This window comes from Dicentrarchus labrax, unplaced genomic scaffold (genome assembly GCF_905237075.1).
Source record: "Dicentrarchus labrax unplaced genomic scaffold, dlabrax2021, whole genome shotgun sequence".
Classification (NCBI taxonomy): domain Eukaryota; kingdom Metazoa; phylum Chordata; class Actinopteri; family Moronidae; genus Dicentrarchus; species Dicentrarchus labrax.
Genome location: NW_026136702.1, coordinates 24710839 through 24725486, shown reverse-complemented (window position 1 = coordinate 24725486; position 14648 = coordinate 24710839). Strand labels below are relative to the sequence as shown.

Genomic DNA, 14648 nt, shown 5'->3' with positions numbered 1-14648 from the left:
TCCACACATCTCTGTATGTTTGCACCCATTACAAGCTGTTACAGCAGTCATAATTTATATATAAATGGGTACTCCAGTGATTTTAGTTTTGTACAGTTGATGCACTCTTTAAAACTGTCTACACCCATGCTAGTCTCACTGAGGCTGCTGGTAGTCTGAGCTAAAATGCAGATGCAAAGCAGGTATAATATTAACCATGTTCACCAGCTTGATGTATTAGCATTCTAGCATTAGCAACTGGCTCAAATGCATCTGAGGCTTATGTGAATGTTTGTAGTTTTGCAGGTATTTGGCAAGTGGCAACCTAAGTGGCTGCAAATAAAGCCAACACACAAGTGCCAAAAACTGCAGTTCCTCTAACGGCCACTAGAGGCTGGCTCCAGCAGTCAGTCAATCTCCATAAGGCCCCATATTAAAATGCCCAACTTTACAGCAGAAATAAACATATTTACAGCCAAAACTGTTTTGGTCTCTATAGCTAATTAGGGGGTGCCCAGATGGCTCACCTGGTAGAGCTGGTGCCCGATGTACCAAGGCTGAGTCCTTGCTGCCATTTTGAGTGACAGGTGGGTGCTGTCACAGGCGGCTGTTTTTAGTAACCAGGCTTCATTCAGCCTAATTCAGCTCCACCCACGCTCCACACATTTTTTGATTGTGTCATGGTAACCCATACTAACCGCTCTAAGTGTCCTTTTCACATGGTTTTAAATGACCAGTGTGTATGATTTAGTGGCAACTAGTGGTGAAGTTGCAAATTGCAATCAATTGAAAACCACTTCCCAAGCGTGTGGCTGTGAAAAATGTGCCCTATCTAGCTGTAACATTTAGCTATAACATTCCAAGTACAGGTCACATACTGTAGCAGAATGTTCCACATGATTAGTGTTATTCAGGAACAGTGTGATTAAACACAGTGTTTGGTGTTGGTGTTAACAGAATATTCATTGTAATGCTATCATTTTCTCTCTCCCTCAGCTTCCTCTGGAACAAAACAGGAAATGTTTCATTGTCTTTATGTTCTACAACAGCGGCAGCAGCCCTGTACTCAGATAAGCTGAAGAGGAACAGCTTGAATTTTTAACGGCATTACGGCCAGAGGTGAGTCTACAACAATTCATACAGATACTTTAATTCCTTCTAAGTATCTCTTATATCAAAGTCAGCACTTTCACTCAGTATCCATAAAAGATTTGCCAAGATTCAGCCCCCTCGGTTTATCATTTATGATTTACGTCTTTATTTGTAAAGTATTTATTTCACAGCCAATTTACATTTCTGGAATGTTATAATTAGAAAAAATATATATATATTTAAAATTTCTTGTCAATGAAGAGTTCCCAACCGATTCTACTGGTTCCATTAAATAAATAAAAGGTTAATAATGAGAGTCTAAGAAGTAAGAAAAAATAGAATATGTTAAGATAGCAGATATAAATGTTTCATCATTATGCTTTAGTTTAACATCATTCAATCATTTCATCCTTTTCCATACACAGGGTGCAAACTACGGGGGAGCCAGGGAGGCTTGGCTCTTCTTAATAAGACACAAGCTCCCTTGAAAATATGATTTGTAATATTTTGGGGCTTCTCAAAATATTGACCGTATGATATTTTTGCCATTCATTTCTATCTTTCTGTATTTTCATCATCAGGGATCATGTTTAAAATCTGACATAAGGGTGAGCTCATTCATTTTAATACAGATACCTGCAAGCATTCTATTCTTGCCATTGTATCAAATCAACTCAAAGATCAGAAAAAAACAATAAACAAAAATCCACCAGAAAATTCCAATAATCTAAAGACCCCTTTGACCCATAAACGAAGTTGGGGGATGTCTTGCAACAAAGTTCCCCATCTTGAATCAATCGTACACGGTATGTGCCAGACTACACCCAACCAACACCTTCTGGGACCCCTTTAAAACCACATGCCAGTGTGCCAGAGTGTCTTCAAGAGGTGTGAAGATTATGAATTACAGTGACTGGAGAATAACAGTAATTGTCTTTGCTTTCCACATGATAACACTCTCCCAGTTGTCCCAGTTAGGCCTGATGAGATCCCTCTGGGCTTTATGTGAAGGGACACTATTCTCCTTTGTTGCACATACAGCTCTGGTGTTGTTGGTGAGGAATATTCTCAGGCTGCTGTATATCGCTCTCACTCTGGTCAGTGGGGACTGATGACTGACACTGATGCAGCTGCCATGTACGGACTACACTCATAAAACAACTTCTGTTGTCTTAATCTTAGATTTGAAGTGTGTTAAGTTTACACTGGGAATTTGTTCAAATCCTTTATTTTCTGAAGAGGTAAGTAATGATGTAAGTAAGGGTTTACCCAGCCATAGCAGTCAACTATTTCGACACCCAGGTCTGTAGCTACCATTGAGTACACAGAGGTGTTGTCCTCTCTATTGTTTCTGGAGCTGCAGTAGGTCATTTTTATAAAAATAACTTTTTGTAATATTTACCAAAACTTTCACTACACACTGACACAAGTACATAATCTGTGAAAAAAATCAGATTCCTCCTAGTGCTCCTAATGGCATTTGTTAGAATCCACCGGGCCTGAACAAAAACAACCAATCAGAGCAGAGAAAGATACAAAGACGCTTTGGGATAGGGGCTTTAAGATGGTTGATCACTGACTCTCATTCCCAGAGAGTCCCAAAGCGTCTTTATATGGCACCAAGGGGATGAGACTCAACACTCAGCTATCTTCCTCCGCTCTGATTGGTTGTTTTTGTAAAGGCCCGGTTCATTCTTGCAGATATCATTAGGAGCACCAGAAGAAGCCAGAGGAACCTGATTGTTTCACAGATTATCTGTCTCATGTTCTACTGTCAGGATATAGGGAAAGTTTCAGCAAATATGACAAAAAGTTATTTTTATAAAAATTGCTTTAATAGGCATGATTCAAGTAATTAGGCCTATAATAAACAGTTCCATTGCTATTAAAGGCATAAGTTCAATAAAGCTTTTTATAGCAACAAAGTGCTGCAATAGTTAATAGTCTGGCTAACAATGAAAGGAGGATGAGCTGCTGTTATGTAATTGTAATTGGACATGTTATATAGTGACAGGCCTGCCGGGGGGAGGAGCTGCGGAGAGCGGGCAGAGCCGACTGATGTTCGGGCAGGTCACACACACTCACTGAGGAGAGGAGAACCACAGAGGAGAACCACAGAAGTTCTCTTTTAAAACGACCGTGTGATATTTGGATACTTACCTGTCTCAGGAAGTTGTTTCAAAGAGTAATAAAAAAGATGGGGAACCGGGTCGCCCGTGAAGACTACGAATGGGTGTATACGGACCAGCCGCATGCCGACAGGAGAAAAGAGATCCTGGGTGAGCTAACGTTACCTTCCGTTAGCAGGTTTTGGATAAACCTAACGTTACTTAACTTTAGATATAAGTGTTAACTCAGCTGGGTGTCTGTTGGGACTTGTAGCGATAGGTAAACGTGTGATGGTGCTTAAATAGCTATACTACCAGCAGTACGCTGGCTCGGTTTGCTAACTAAACGTTAGCTAACGGTTTCATATCCGCCGGGTATTTGCTAGGTAAGTGCTAGCGAGCAGACACAGGTTAATGTCGGTGAATAGTTAACGACCGTTTTACTGACTCTCAGCCACCACCAATGGCTGTTTTATAACAATGGAGATATGTAACGTTAACGTTGTGTATGTACACGCTAGTTTCAGCTAGTTAGCTTAATGTTATATTAGCGGTACAGCGTTACAGCCCCAGGAGACATTTCGCCACTCCCTGAAACGGCTAAAGTGACTGTGAGCTTCAAACAGCAGAAGTTGCGCTAACGGTTCACAGTGCCGGAGATGGACGGCGTTACACCTAACGTTACACAACAACGGAAGACTAGAAAGACACGTATCTGTAGTCTGTAATGTAATCCTAGTGTCAGAATGTTAAATTAACGGGATTACTTTACGTTACTTCCAATGACCTCATCACATTATATAAGACAAAAGAGGAATTTAACCTTTTGAAGAGAAAAAGATTTTTAGCATCAACAATGTTTTTAAAGAAACTGATGTATGTTAAAATTGTAATCCTGCTAAATAACTTCTTACTAAATGTAACTGTAATCTTATAACTAACTTTTTTGTATCCTTATTATGTTACTCAGTTACATAATCCGTTACTCCCTAGTAAACAGAGAAAAACAGGACATCTGAGACGGAGTGGCATTTTTGTTTGAAAGTTGATGAAAAGATGAATTGATAAACAATAGCCGATAAACTGTCTGCCATCTCAGCTATAATTCTAACTATTGATTTTTTGTTAGTCTTTGGGGTTCGGGCTGTCGTAGGACAAACAAGACATTTGAATACCTAACCTGGGTCTGTTGTAAATTGCGATGATGTAACCAGATAATTAATTGATTAAGACAATAAGCAGGACAGTCATAGAAAGTGTTAATTGTTCAAATGTAACGATACCGCTTTCTGTAAAGTTAAGCTCAGCCCAGCATCGTTGCTATTTTTATAAACCTTTGGATCTCTATTATAAGTCACTGTATGTTGTAATTGCTGTATGAACATTGACAAATAAGAAGTAAAAAAATTAAGCACTTATTGATTGAACTTTAATGGAGGCTGAAGTCTAGGGGAAGCCCGATAGGCAGTGCTCGGCAAACACAAAAGGCCTCCTTTGTGTCAAAGTGCCCTTTAATGGAAGTCAGGTGATCTGCCTAAGTCCCATGTGACCAGGGCTTTGTTTTGGATGATTGAGGATGCCTACATTTTGTGTAGATTTTGTACCTTCAATGTCTTTTCACTGTTAACATAACACACACTCAAGTCAATTAGGCGACACAAAGTACTGCCATTGTGCTGGGAGTGAGAGCAGATCCATGGATAAAAGATACTCATTGACAGCAGGGCTGTCTCCTGAGCTGAATTATTCATGTTAGTACATACTGAAAGCAGCAGTGTCAGGAGACTCTCAGCCACTGCTACAGGATGGATTAGTAAGGCTGCTTTGAATGTGTTTTCACACACGTAGCAGACATGGTATCTAAAGAGCAGGAGTTTATTTAGAGCTGGCTATGAAACCTCCAAGCTTATAGAGTTCTATCCATGATTAAGTAAAAAGTGTCTTTTTGGTACTGAAACTCAGGTACCCTAACAAGATACTGTACTGGCACCAGTATTCAAAATGTCAAACACCACTCAGCTTTTCTTTATATAGTTAAGCTTACCAGCAGTGTTTCCTACTGGTTGACTTATTATAGAAAACAAATGGACACCACAAACTGAGAAACATAGCCAGGATCTGTAAATGAGTTTACAGGATCTGGTGTTTGCTGAGACTAACCAGTTCTCGGGCAGAAGGAATGCACACTTGTTTGTTCTCGACAACCCTTGAAAGCAAATGAAAGAGAAAGCAAGATGTAGGCATGCATCTTGGAGGCTCCTGTGCTCGTGGGACAGAGAGTTGGAGAGATACAGTAGTTATCAGAAGGCTGAAGACGGACTGTAAGTGCTAGGCTTAATAGATTAATAGAGACTCTGAGACAGACCCCAGGGCTCAAAATTAACTTTTTTACATGTTTATTTCTAACTAATTAATAAATGCATCACTGCAGACTGCAGTGCTAATTCAAACCTGTTTTTGATTGCTGTGGAAATGTACATACACACACACTTTGAACGTTTTTATGTAGCCAAATAATCACAAACTCATTACAGTGACGTATATTTGAAGTAAAAAGTTCTAGAAAGCAGCAGCGAAGGTCATACAAACTATTTACATATTTACAAGCTCAAACAAACTATTTACATATGAGCTATAGCACAACCCTAATTCAAAGATCCAGAGATAAACAGTGAGGGCTAAGGACAAACAAATAATTTACATATTATAAGATACGGGAACGCCCTAATCCAGAGAGAAGGAGTTAGTGAGAAGATCAAACGCGCCCCAGACGCCACACCCACTGACTGCGTGCACACAGCACAAGAGGAGAGGTAGAATTGCCTCACGTTGTATCTTTGTGTCCCAGGTGCTATTTTTTCAGTTTTGTCCTTAGATTTGAGCACTGACCGGCCCACCGGAATGATTATGTTGACAGGTAGTGACCATTATCATAGAGTTTTAAGTTTGGCTTTGATGTCATCTGGAAGGTTATTCCAGAGAAATGACGAGGAATAAGGAAAGGCCCTGCAGTTAAACTATTTCATTTTTTCATATATTTATTGGCAGTACAAACATTTCCCTGTAACTTCAGGTTGTGTCCCATTGGAATGTCCTTGTGATACTGGTTCTTACTGGGAATCAGAGGAATGGGCCAGATGCCAGTTTTTTTGTTGTTGTTTTTTTTAAATGGTTGATTCATAATGTCCAAGTGAAACTTGTGTCAACCCCTCCTCCTTCAGCTCAACTTTCACGATAGGTCAACTTTAGTCTAAAGGTCAGTAATTTGGCTATGTTCAGCACATTGTTAAACACATCAGTTGCCTTATCAACGCTTGGCTGTTTGCAAAGTCAGCCACAGTTTAAACAGCATGACATAGCTTACACCTTGACCTGACTAAGTCTGAAAGAATGTCTCTCACCAGCCAGTCTTTGTCTTTGCAGGTAGACCCATTTAAACATTTTGGCAAAGGAGTGGGCATGAAAATGAGTCAATCTTGACTTCATCTGGAAGATCTCAGTGGTTTTAGTGTTGATCAGTGTATAGATAGATAGATAGATATTTGATCATATCACACACCACAGTGGAAGATCGTTTGACATGATCGAAAGCTCCAGTGCTGCTATTAAGTGGACCTGTGGTGAGATTGTTCTGTCAACTATCAAATAAGTGGGCTAAGTAAAGTAAAATGGATGAAAATATTTACATAACAGTGAGTTAAAACCATACAATGACAGAATAACAAATATACATAAGTATATACGATTTATATACGATTGGGAAGTCTGTTCAAATGTTGATGATTTGCAGAATATTCGTTTTAAGCAAAGAATCAGGTCAGCACTTCCAGCATGTGGTCTATATACCTGCTGTAAGTTTTGCAGTGTTCAGTAGACGTTCAAAATCCCAAATACAGCTCAGTCTGTATTTGATTAATGACCTGGTGCAGAGTGGCTAACACATGAGTGATGTGGAAGGTATGTAGGAAGTCAGCTGATAACTACCAACTCCTGTCAGCTTCCACAGTGCCTCTTGTCATTAAACAAACACACCAGCTCACAGCTTGATCCATCAGAATTTTATATGAGAATGAAACACTGCAACCGCAATGTCATGCAATGGGGAAGAGATAAACCATGGCTGTTACTGCTGGAGATGATTGACAGGGTTCTAGTATTTGGAGAGTCAAGGCTGACCCAATGACCTGAAACACTGAAACATTAATTTACCCTAACAGCCTGGCTGCCGGTTATACAGAGAAATCTGAGCTGTCCCCCTCTGTCTTCACGAAGGAGAGACATGCAGTACATGCCTCAGTACTGGGCGGGGTGCAACACTCAGGATTGCCCAGGGCAACGCTTTTAAATTGAGTTATTTTGTAGTTGATGGATGCTGATGGAAGATTTATTGGCATTATTGTACTTTGGTCTTTTAATGGTCTTTGTTATTTTATAACCACTAATAAATGAAACAATCTGTAAAAACTGACTTTGGGCAAGTAGTTTTTAGACCCACTTGCCCAACAAGACATGTTAAAATAAAAACATTAACATTGAACACAAGTAATAATTTTCACTGGCTAGTAGAAATTTAACCATAAGTCTGGTGGATTATTGCTCAAAATTTTTGAGTGTCCTCAAACTTGTGCAAAAGGCCTGGAGCTGAATGACGTCTTGAGCAAGTCACCTGAAATCCCCTTACATGGTTACTATTCTTTAATCTCCCTGTAGTGAGTTAGATAAGAAAGATCTGATAAAAGGATTTATTTCATAGCTACAGCCTACATCTCCATTGCTGCCCCAGTTAGAGAGGTGAGAGACAAAAGTAGCCAATATCAGCTGTCTGCCAGCAGTCTGGCATGACTGATTTGCAAGAATTATTAGTATAAGTAGTATTTGAAGGATAACATTTCCATTTTCTTACAATTAATAATGTAAAATAAGATAAATATCTCCAAATGGGAATGACCACTTACGATGTTAGCTAACAGGATCTGAACTGGCTTGCTTTCTCTTTCATTCTCTTTTATTACAACAGTGTTCAATTGCAATAAAGTGTGACCCACTTATTCTTTTGATTAAAAAAATATTGATTATATACATCTTCATATTAATTGTTGATAAGATGACTTGCAACACATTATAAATGTAGCAGGTGTACAGAAATATAGTAATTGACAGCAGATTTACAATTTGTCTATTAAGTTACCAAAAAAGATCATCTAGAAGATCATATAAATATCAACTAGTTAGAAGGAATCTTTAGCATTTGAGAGAACAAGCGGACCTAATAGCAAATCATATATGTCATACGACTAATGTGAGCTACATTTCAGAGCCTATGACGGGGGGCCAGTGGGTATCTGAATGTTGTATAGAGTACTGGTTGTGCCACGGCACTGCAGGTGACGGATTTTTACTGCTGCCTTATCGGAGAATGGAATGGTAAAATACATTTCACAAGGGGCCAATCAGTCACTCAGCTACACTGAAATGTGTCTCTGTACCCAGCATGCTTTTCTTCATAGTACATCTCATTGAACAAATAATGCAGACGTATCAAAGCTCTGTTCTTTTCACATTGACACATCCACTGATTGAAATCTGAGGACCTGATACACTGTTTTCTTTCCAGCATATGAACCCTCACTGAATTGAACTCTTGCTTTTCTCCTGCAGCCAAATACCCAGAAATCAAGTCGTTGATGGGTCCTGACCCGAGGCTGAAATGGATTGTGTGCATGATGGTGGCTATACAGTTTTTAGCTTTCTACCTGGTCAAAGACTTGGACTGGAAATGGGTTTTGTTCTGGACTTATGCCTTCGGGAGCTGTATCAACCACTCAATGACCCTTGCTATTCACGAGGTCTCCCACAACACGGCCTTTGGAAACAACAAGGCCATGTGGAACCGCTACTTTGCCATGTTTGCCAACCTGCCTATCGGCCTGCCCTACTCTGCCTCCTTCAAACGCTATCACCTGGACCATCACCGCTACCTGGGAGGAGACGGCGTAGATGTAGACATCCCCACTGAGTTCGAAGGCTGGTTCTTCTGCACGCGCTTCCGGAAGTTCGTCTGGATTATTTTGCAGCCGTTGTTCTATGCCATCCGACCCCTGTGCATCAACCCCAAACCCATCACTCAGCTGGAGCTGACCAACGTGGCCGTACAGCTCACCTTTGACTTCCTGCTTTACTGGCTGTGGGGGGCCAAGCCCGTGGTCTACATGCTGGCCGGCTCCATGTTGGGCATGGGCTTGCACCCGATTTCTGGTCACTTCATAGCTGAGCACTACATGTTCCTCAAGGGTCACGAGACCTACTCTTACTACGGCTCCCTCAACCTGCTCACCTTCAATGTGGGCTACCACAACGAGCACCATGATTTCCCCAGCATCCCAGGACGCAGACTGCCCATGGTTAGTACAACTGGGTGACTGGACCCCAACTGGTCGAGACAGACGACCACCCACCTAGAGTCGAAGGATCTGTCCTAGGTTTCTGCCTCTTAAATGGCAGTTTTTCCTTGCCCCCGTCGCCAAGGTCTTGCTCATGGTGGTACTGTTGGGTCTCTGTAAATAATGTTATAAAGAGTTCGGTCTAGACCTGCTCTATTTGAAAAGTGTCCTGAGATAACTTCTGTTATGAATTGGTGCTATACAAAAAATACACATTGAATTGAATTGTTACCCACCGAGGTCTTTTTCACAGCAGCCATTTTGACATGAAATAGTAGGGTAAACACAGGTGTTACCAAGGATACATGCATGTTGTCTGAGTGGAGAGACTCTGCTACACTAAATGGAACAGATTTTGAAGTAGTATCATTAAAACACCATTGTTTACCCTACTATTTGATGCCAAAATGGCTACTGTGAAAAAGGTCTATTGTTAAGTGGCAGACTTTTGAATCAGGCCGCACTGTCGGTAACACTTCCTTCCTTGAGGTTAGTAAAAAAGAAAAGAATTTGGGCGGAGACAAATGTGTCTAGGCAGGCAGCTTAACTAAATCCTCTGACAAACACTGAATGTGCAACTGTGGCCGTGTGTTGTTTCACATCAACACTTCAGTCATTTCACTGTCTCAGGGTAAAATATGGTTGCTGTACTATATGCAGGCATTTTTGCCCCAATCTCTTCTCGCTTCTTTGGTTAACTTAATGATCAAACCCACTTGGATAGTTAGCTAGTTAGGATTGTCATTGACCACGTAGCATTAAAAACAACACACGACAACTGAAAAGAATCAAGAATGCAGCACCAACAAGATGGAGGTTTTAGTTTTCTACGCCAATCTTGAGACAAAGGGAGTTCTAACCAGAGAGGGTTAGAAATTCAGATAACACCAATTAAATCAGTGTCTTTAAGAAATGATGCAAGGACCGTTTGTTATCTCCAGATGATGAGATAATTAGGTCATGGTGGTGGGTCCAAAAGGAATGTATCTACCTTTGACCCTTCTCACTTCTATTGTTACATTTGTAGATATGGGTGGTGAACACTTCAAATCTGGTTCTTTCAGTAAGTGTGTGTAAGGACTGTAAATGTACACTCCCTGATAATGATGATTATTATTATTATTATTATTATTAGATTCAATCTTCCCGTTGCACTGATTTAAGTACAGCGTAATGCAGTTTAGCATCTAACAGAAAAATACTAACGGTTACACTTTACAGCATTGCTTTAAAACTCAGCACAGGTCACAGTCAGTCCTCCCCGACAACTGCTGTCTAGATTAATGCAATTGCACGCTAACCTTAGTGTGCTAACGTGATAGACTTAATATGTAAACAGCTAGCATTTAACATGCTATAAATTCATACTAAAAGTTAACAGGTAAATGCTAAATGTGTATATGTGTATATTCTGACTATTTTTACTATAGATATGAAGAGGGTGAAATTAACACCTGCCAACCATCGAATGTGTTATTTAATCAGAGCAGCAGGAAGATAAAGTGAAATCTTCAGCAGTAAAGATAAGACACTATAAAACAACAATTATCTACTGAATAGCGCTGTAAACACATCATCCAGTGCGTGGGGCACATCACAAAAAGCCTGTAAAAAGACACTGTAGTTCATTTACTACATACTTGAGGCAGACTGAAACAGCAGCACAAGGGTTTGGTAATTATTTATTTTGAGGCTCAGTCATTTCCAGGAAGAAAGTATGCAGTGGGATTCTAATTATTGGAATAATTGAAATTGCCTCTAATTGTTTACTTGCCTGTAGACAGATTACTAGAATAAATGACCAAAGTGAGAACCTCAGCTTTAGCATTACAGAATTAGTTTGATATCCACAGGCTTTATCAGCTCTGTCCACCCACAGTTAATCACAACAGTCAGCAGGCTGTCAGAGCCACATTAAAAGCACCCAACCCTGCTGTTTCACTGTGTGGAAACAAAAGTGAAAGTATAAAATGATCACTATGTTTCAAACATGAAAGCATGCACAGGACTCTGTGAAACGTGAACTGTCTGAAATGTTCTTTTTGCTTTCCAGGTGAAGAAAATAGCAGCAGAGTATTACGATGACCTGCCTCAGTACACGTCGTGGGTCAAGGTCCTGTACGACTTCATCATGGACGACGCGCTGAGCCCGTACTCTCGGATCAAGAGGAAGCTGAAGGGAGACGTCAAGCAGGAGTAACTTCAACCGAAAGCTTCTCAGGAACAAAGCAGCAGTGTCCCGACTCACCCAATAAACCTAACAGCTTCCTGCATATTAATCCGTTCAGAGGTTGTGTACGTGGGTCTGGAAGTGAGCTCCACAAGAGAACACCATTTGATGATTTGGTAACCAGGTCCTTCTGTTAGACTGAAGGTACAAGAGGTTATGGTTTGTTACCTCGGACTGGTTGCACAAAGACTTCAATACTTAAATCACTTCAACAGTTCAACTTGAGATAGATGTCTAATTTGTTGTGTATTCTGAGCGAAGTCTGGATGGATTGTTGTGATAGTGGGTGCAGACACTCCTGCCCCCCTCAGGATCAATTATGAATTATATTGGTGATATAATTCATAATTGACTTTTTCAAGATGTAAATTTGAAGGCAGCTCTTTCATGGCTGTCAGAAATTGGAGCCCATGTGCGAGCGCTCTTCACACGTCAGCTCTGTTCCCCCCCCCCCGGGTGGTAAACATTGAGCCACATTGTCCTCTGCTTGTCTGCAGCGTAACTCAGTCTTTATTGGAGTGTTTTAGCTTACATTAGGGTAGCAAGTTCAAACTAGTTTTATCTGAAGATGTCTTTATGCAACCAGCCCCAGAAACCATCAGATAGCTACGACAGCTGAACATGAGGCCACACATTGTTGGAGCGCCTCCTCCAGTTTGGAACCTGCCACAGAGATTAACTGTACACAGCTGAATGAACGTAGACCAGATCTCCCTCCATTGTGGACTCTACAGGTCAACATGAAAGCAGCCTTGCCATTGGTGTGTGTGTGTCTGTCAAAGTGGACCAAAGTTGAAAACTGAGTGAATCCACTCATATAGAACCCCCCCATGCCATCATGTGAGTGTGGTCTGGTCTGTTTGATATCTCTTGTATTGAGTTCATGGGGAGGCTTGTGTTGGTTGCTTTATGTGTTTTGTACAAGTTAGCCTTTTCTGGCCTATGATGACCCCCCCTTTTTTTTCTCTCTCAACCGCTTTGCTTTTTAACGTGCACTTTATTGTACCACATTACACAACAAAGTGTATTCCTGATCAGTGCCTCTGAGCTTAATGAATTTAAATTGTATGAATTTGTTCACTCGCAGCCGGTTGTAGCTACCACTGAGGTCATGTCCTCTGTGTCTTATGTTTGAAATTGGGACATGAAGCAACCTGGAACAAAAAGAAATATGGTTACTACTGAATTGGTTGATTCTACTCTAGTATTTTTATATTCAATAGTTAACTACCTTAAAGCCAATGAGTACTATTTCCCATTTAGAATGTTATTCCTGGCAGTGAAGAAGGCTTTGAAAGCCAGGGGCCTCAAACTCAAGTTAGTTGGGGGCCAAGGGCTCTCTCCTAGGGTTTCCAAATAAATGTATTGTTTCCTGTCGTAACCCGGAGAGTAATCTTGTCTGTCTATATCCATTCTTCTGTTGGATTCTTGACATTTATATTATTATAAATTTATAAAGACCACACAGTGGAAAATAAAAACCCTGCCTCTGTAAAATGGACTTTACATTCATTTGTATGTTAAATAAACAGCTATTCAATTTCCACTCCAGTGTCTCATACTCGTCTGTTTGTTGCAGTCGACCTTACAGTGCGCCCCTCCTGATCATGTGACCGGCTGAGGGTGCAGAGATCTGCAGATATCAGCCTACGATATTATTGAGTGGGTCGCTACAGCTCCATAACAACTTTGGAATGAATGTAAATGTAACATCGATGTAGGGCATCCACACATCAGCATCAGTGACAGCTGAGACAACAGGACTTATGTTTTAGTACAGAACTAAACTACACTGTATATGAAGCAGCTTCCCAGTTGGTTTATCCATCGTCAACCAGACAGTCCGCAGTTTACTCAACACCTCCAACTGAACACAGTTCCTCTGCTGATGAGTGTTGAAAGCACCAGAAAAAGCAAGTAAGTGGACTTTGAGTGGAGATTGTGTGGACATCTTAAGGGTTTACATGATGTTTTTGTATCGGATTTAATTTTATTTAACATTTGTAAAAACATCCACCTGATTTACACACTGTGGGGGAGCAACAACCTTCAAGGCCTTTAAATACTACAGAAGATGACGAGGGCCACTTTAAAATAGTTTCAAATAAAATAGAAAAGTCATACTTCTTTATATAAGACTTTAAACTCAACTCGAATACATTTTTTTCTCCTGTAAAATACACCATTACAAACCACAGCCTGAATAATGACCTTGATGATTCTAGTTGTTATTACTACTAACAAAGTCAGCATTATTAGTGGACTGTTCAGTCTGGATCAGTCCACAGGCATTTATTTCTCTGGTAAAGGCTTCTGGAAACTGCAGGGAAGAGTTAAAGGTTCCCTGTTATCTACAGTAGGTTGCAGTCAGAAGGCCCAGTTTGGAGAAGCAAGGCAGCAGAAAAACACATTTTAGCCCCATAAAAGCTATCAGATTAAGTGTACACCATATTTTAGAATATTTTACCACTTTACCTCACAGTCAGTATTTGGACATATAGAATGTCTATGTATTTGCTGGTGTTTTTTAAACCAGTGGTTCTTAAAAAAAATGTAATTTATGGACCCCCTTTGAAAGATTCCTGTATAAAGAGGCATAATACAGCACAACCTTGTAACCAAACACACTTAAATGCTTCATTTCAAATGTTTAGAATCCATCAGTAAATCCGTGGCAAACCAGTTTTTGTCATCATGCAATAACATTAAGAAGGCACTGAGATTGCATTGAACTGCATATTTTATCTAGGTTTTAGGGCAGCATATTGAATATAAAACCATTTACATTTTTAATGAACT

General features: G+C 40.3%; 1 protein-coding gene across 1 annotated transcript; it reads left to right on the top strand.

Annotated features, from left to right (window-relative positions):
* The first annotated feature begins 3096 nt into the window (after positions 1-3096).
* On the top strand, positions 3097-13395 carry degs1 (delta(4)-desaturase, sphingolipid 1). The gene is made up of 3 exons (XM_051424317.1): positions 3097-3350; positions 8838-9580; positions 11673-13395. Exons 1-3 carry the CDS (start codon positions 3269-3271, stop codon positions 11817-11819), a joined length of 972 nt encoding a protein of 323 aa, XP_051280277.1. The 5' UTR covers positions 3097-3268; the 3' UTR covers positions 11820-13395.
* Positions 13396-14648: the final 1253 nt, after the last annotated feature.

What these genes read in the sequence shown, in the direction of transcription:
- degs1 (XM_051424317.1), top strand. Translation starts at nt 3,269, where the DNA reads ATGGGGAACCGGGTCGCCCGTGAAGACTACGAATGGGTGTATACGGAC. An exon ending in CAGGAGAAAAGAGATCCTGG is followed by an intron (nt 3,351 to 8,837) that starts GTGAGCTAACGT and finishes TTTCTCCTGCAG; the next exon opens with CCAAATACCCAGAAATCAAG. An exon ending in CAGGACGCAGACTGCCCATG is followed by an intron (nt 9,581 to 11,672) that starts GTTAGTACAACT and finishes TTTGCTTTCCAG; the next exon opens with GTGAAGAAAATAGCAGCAGA.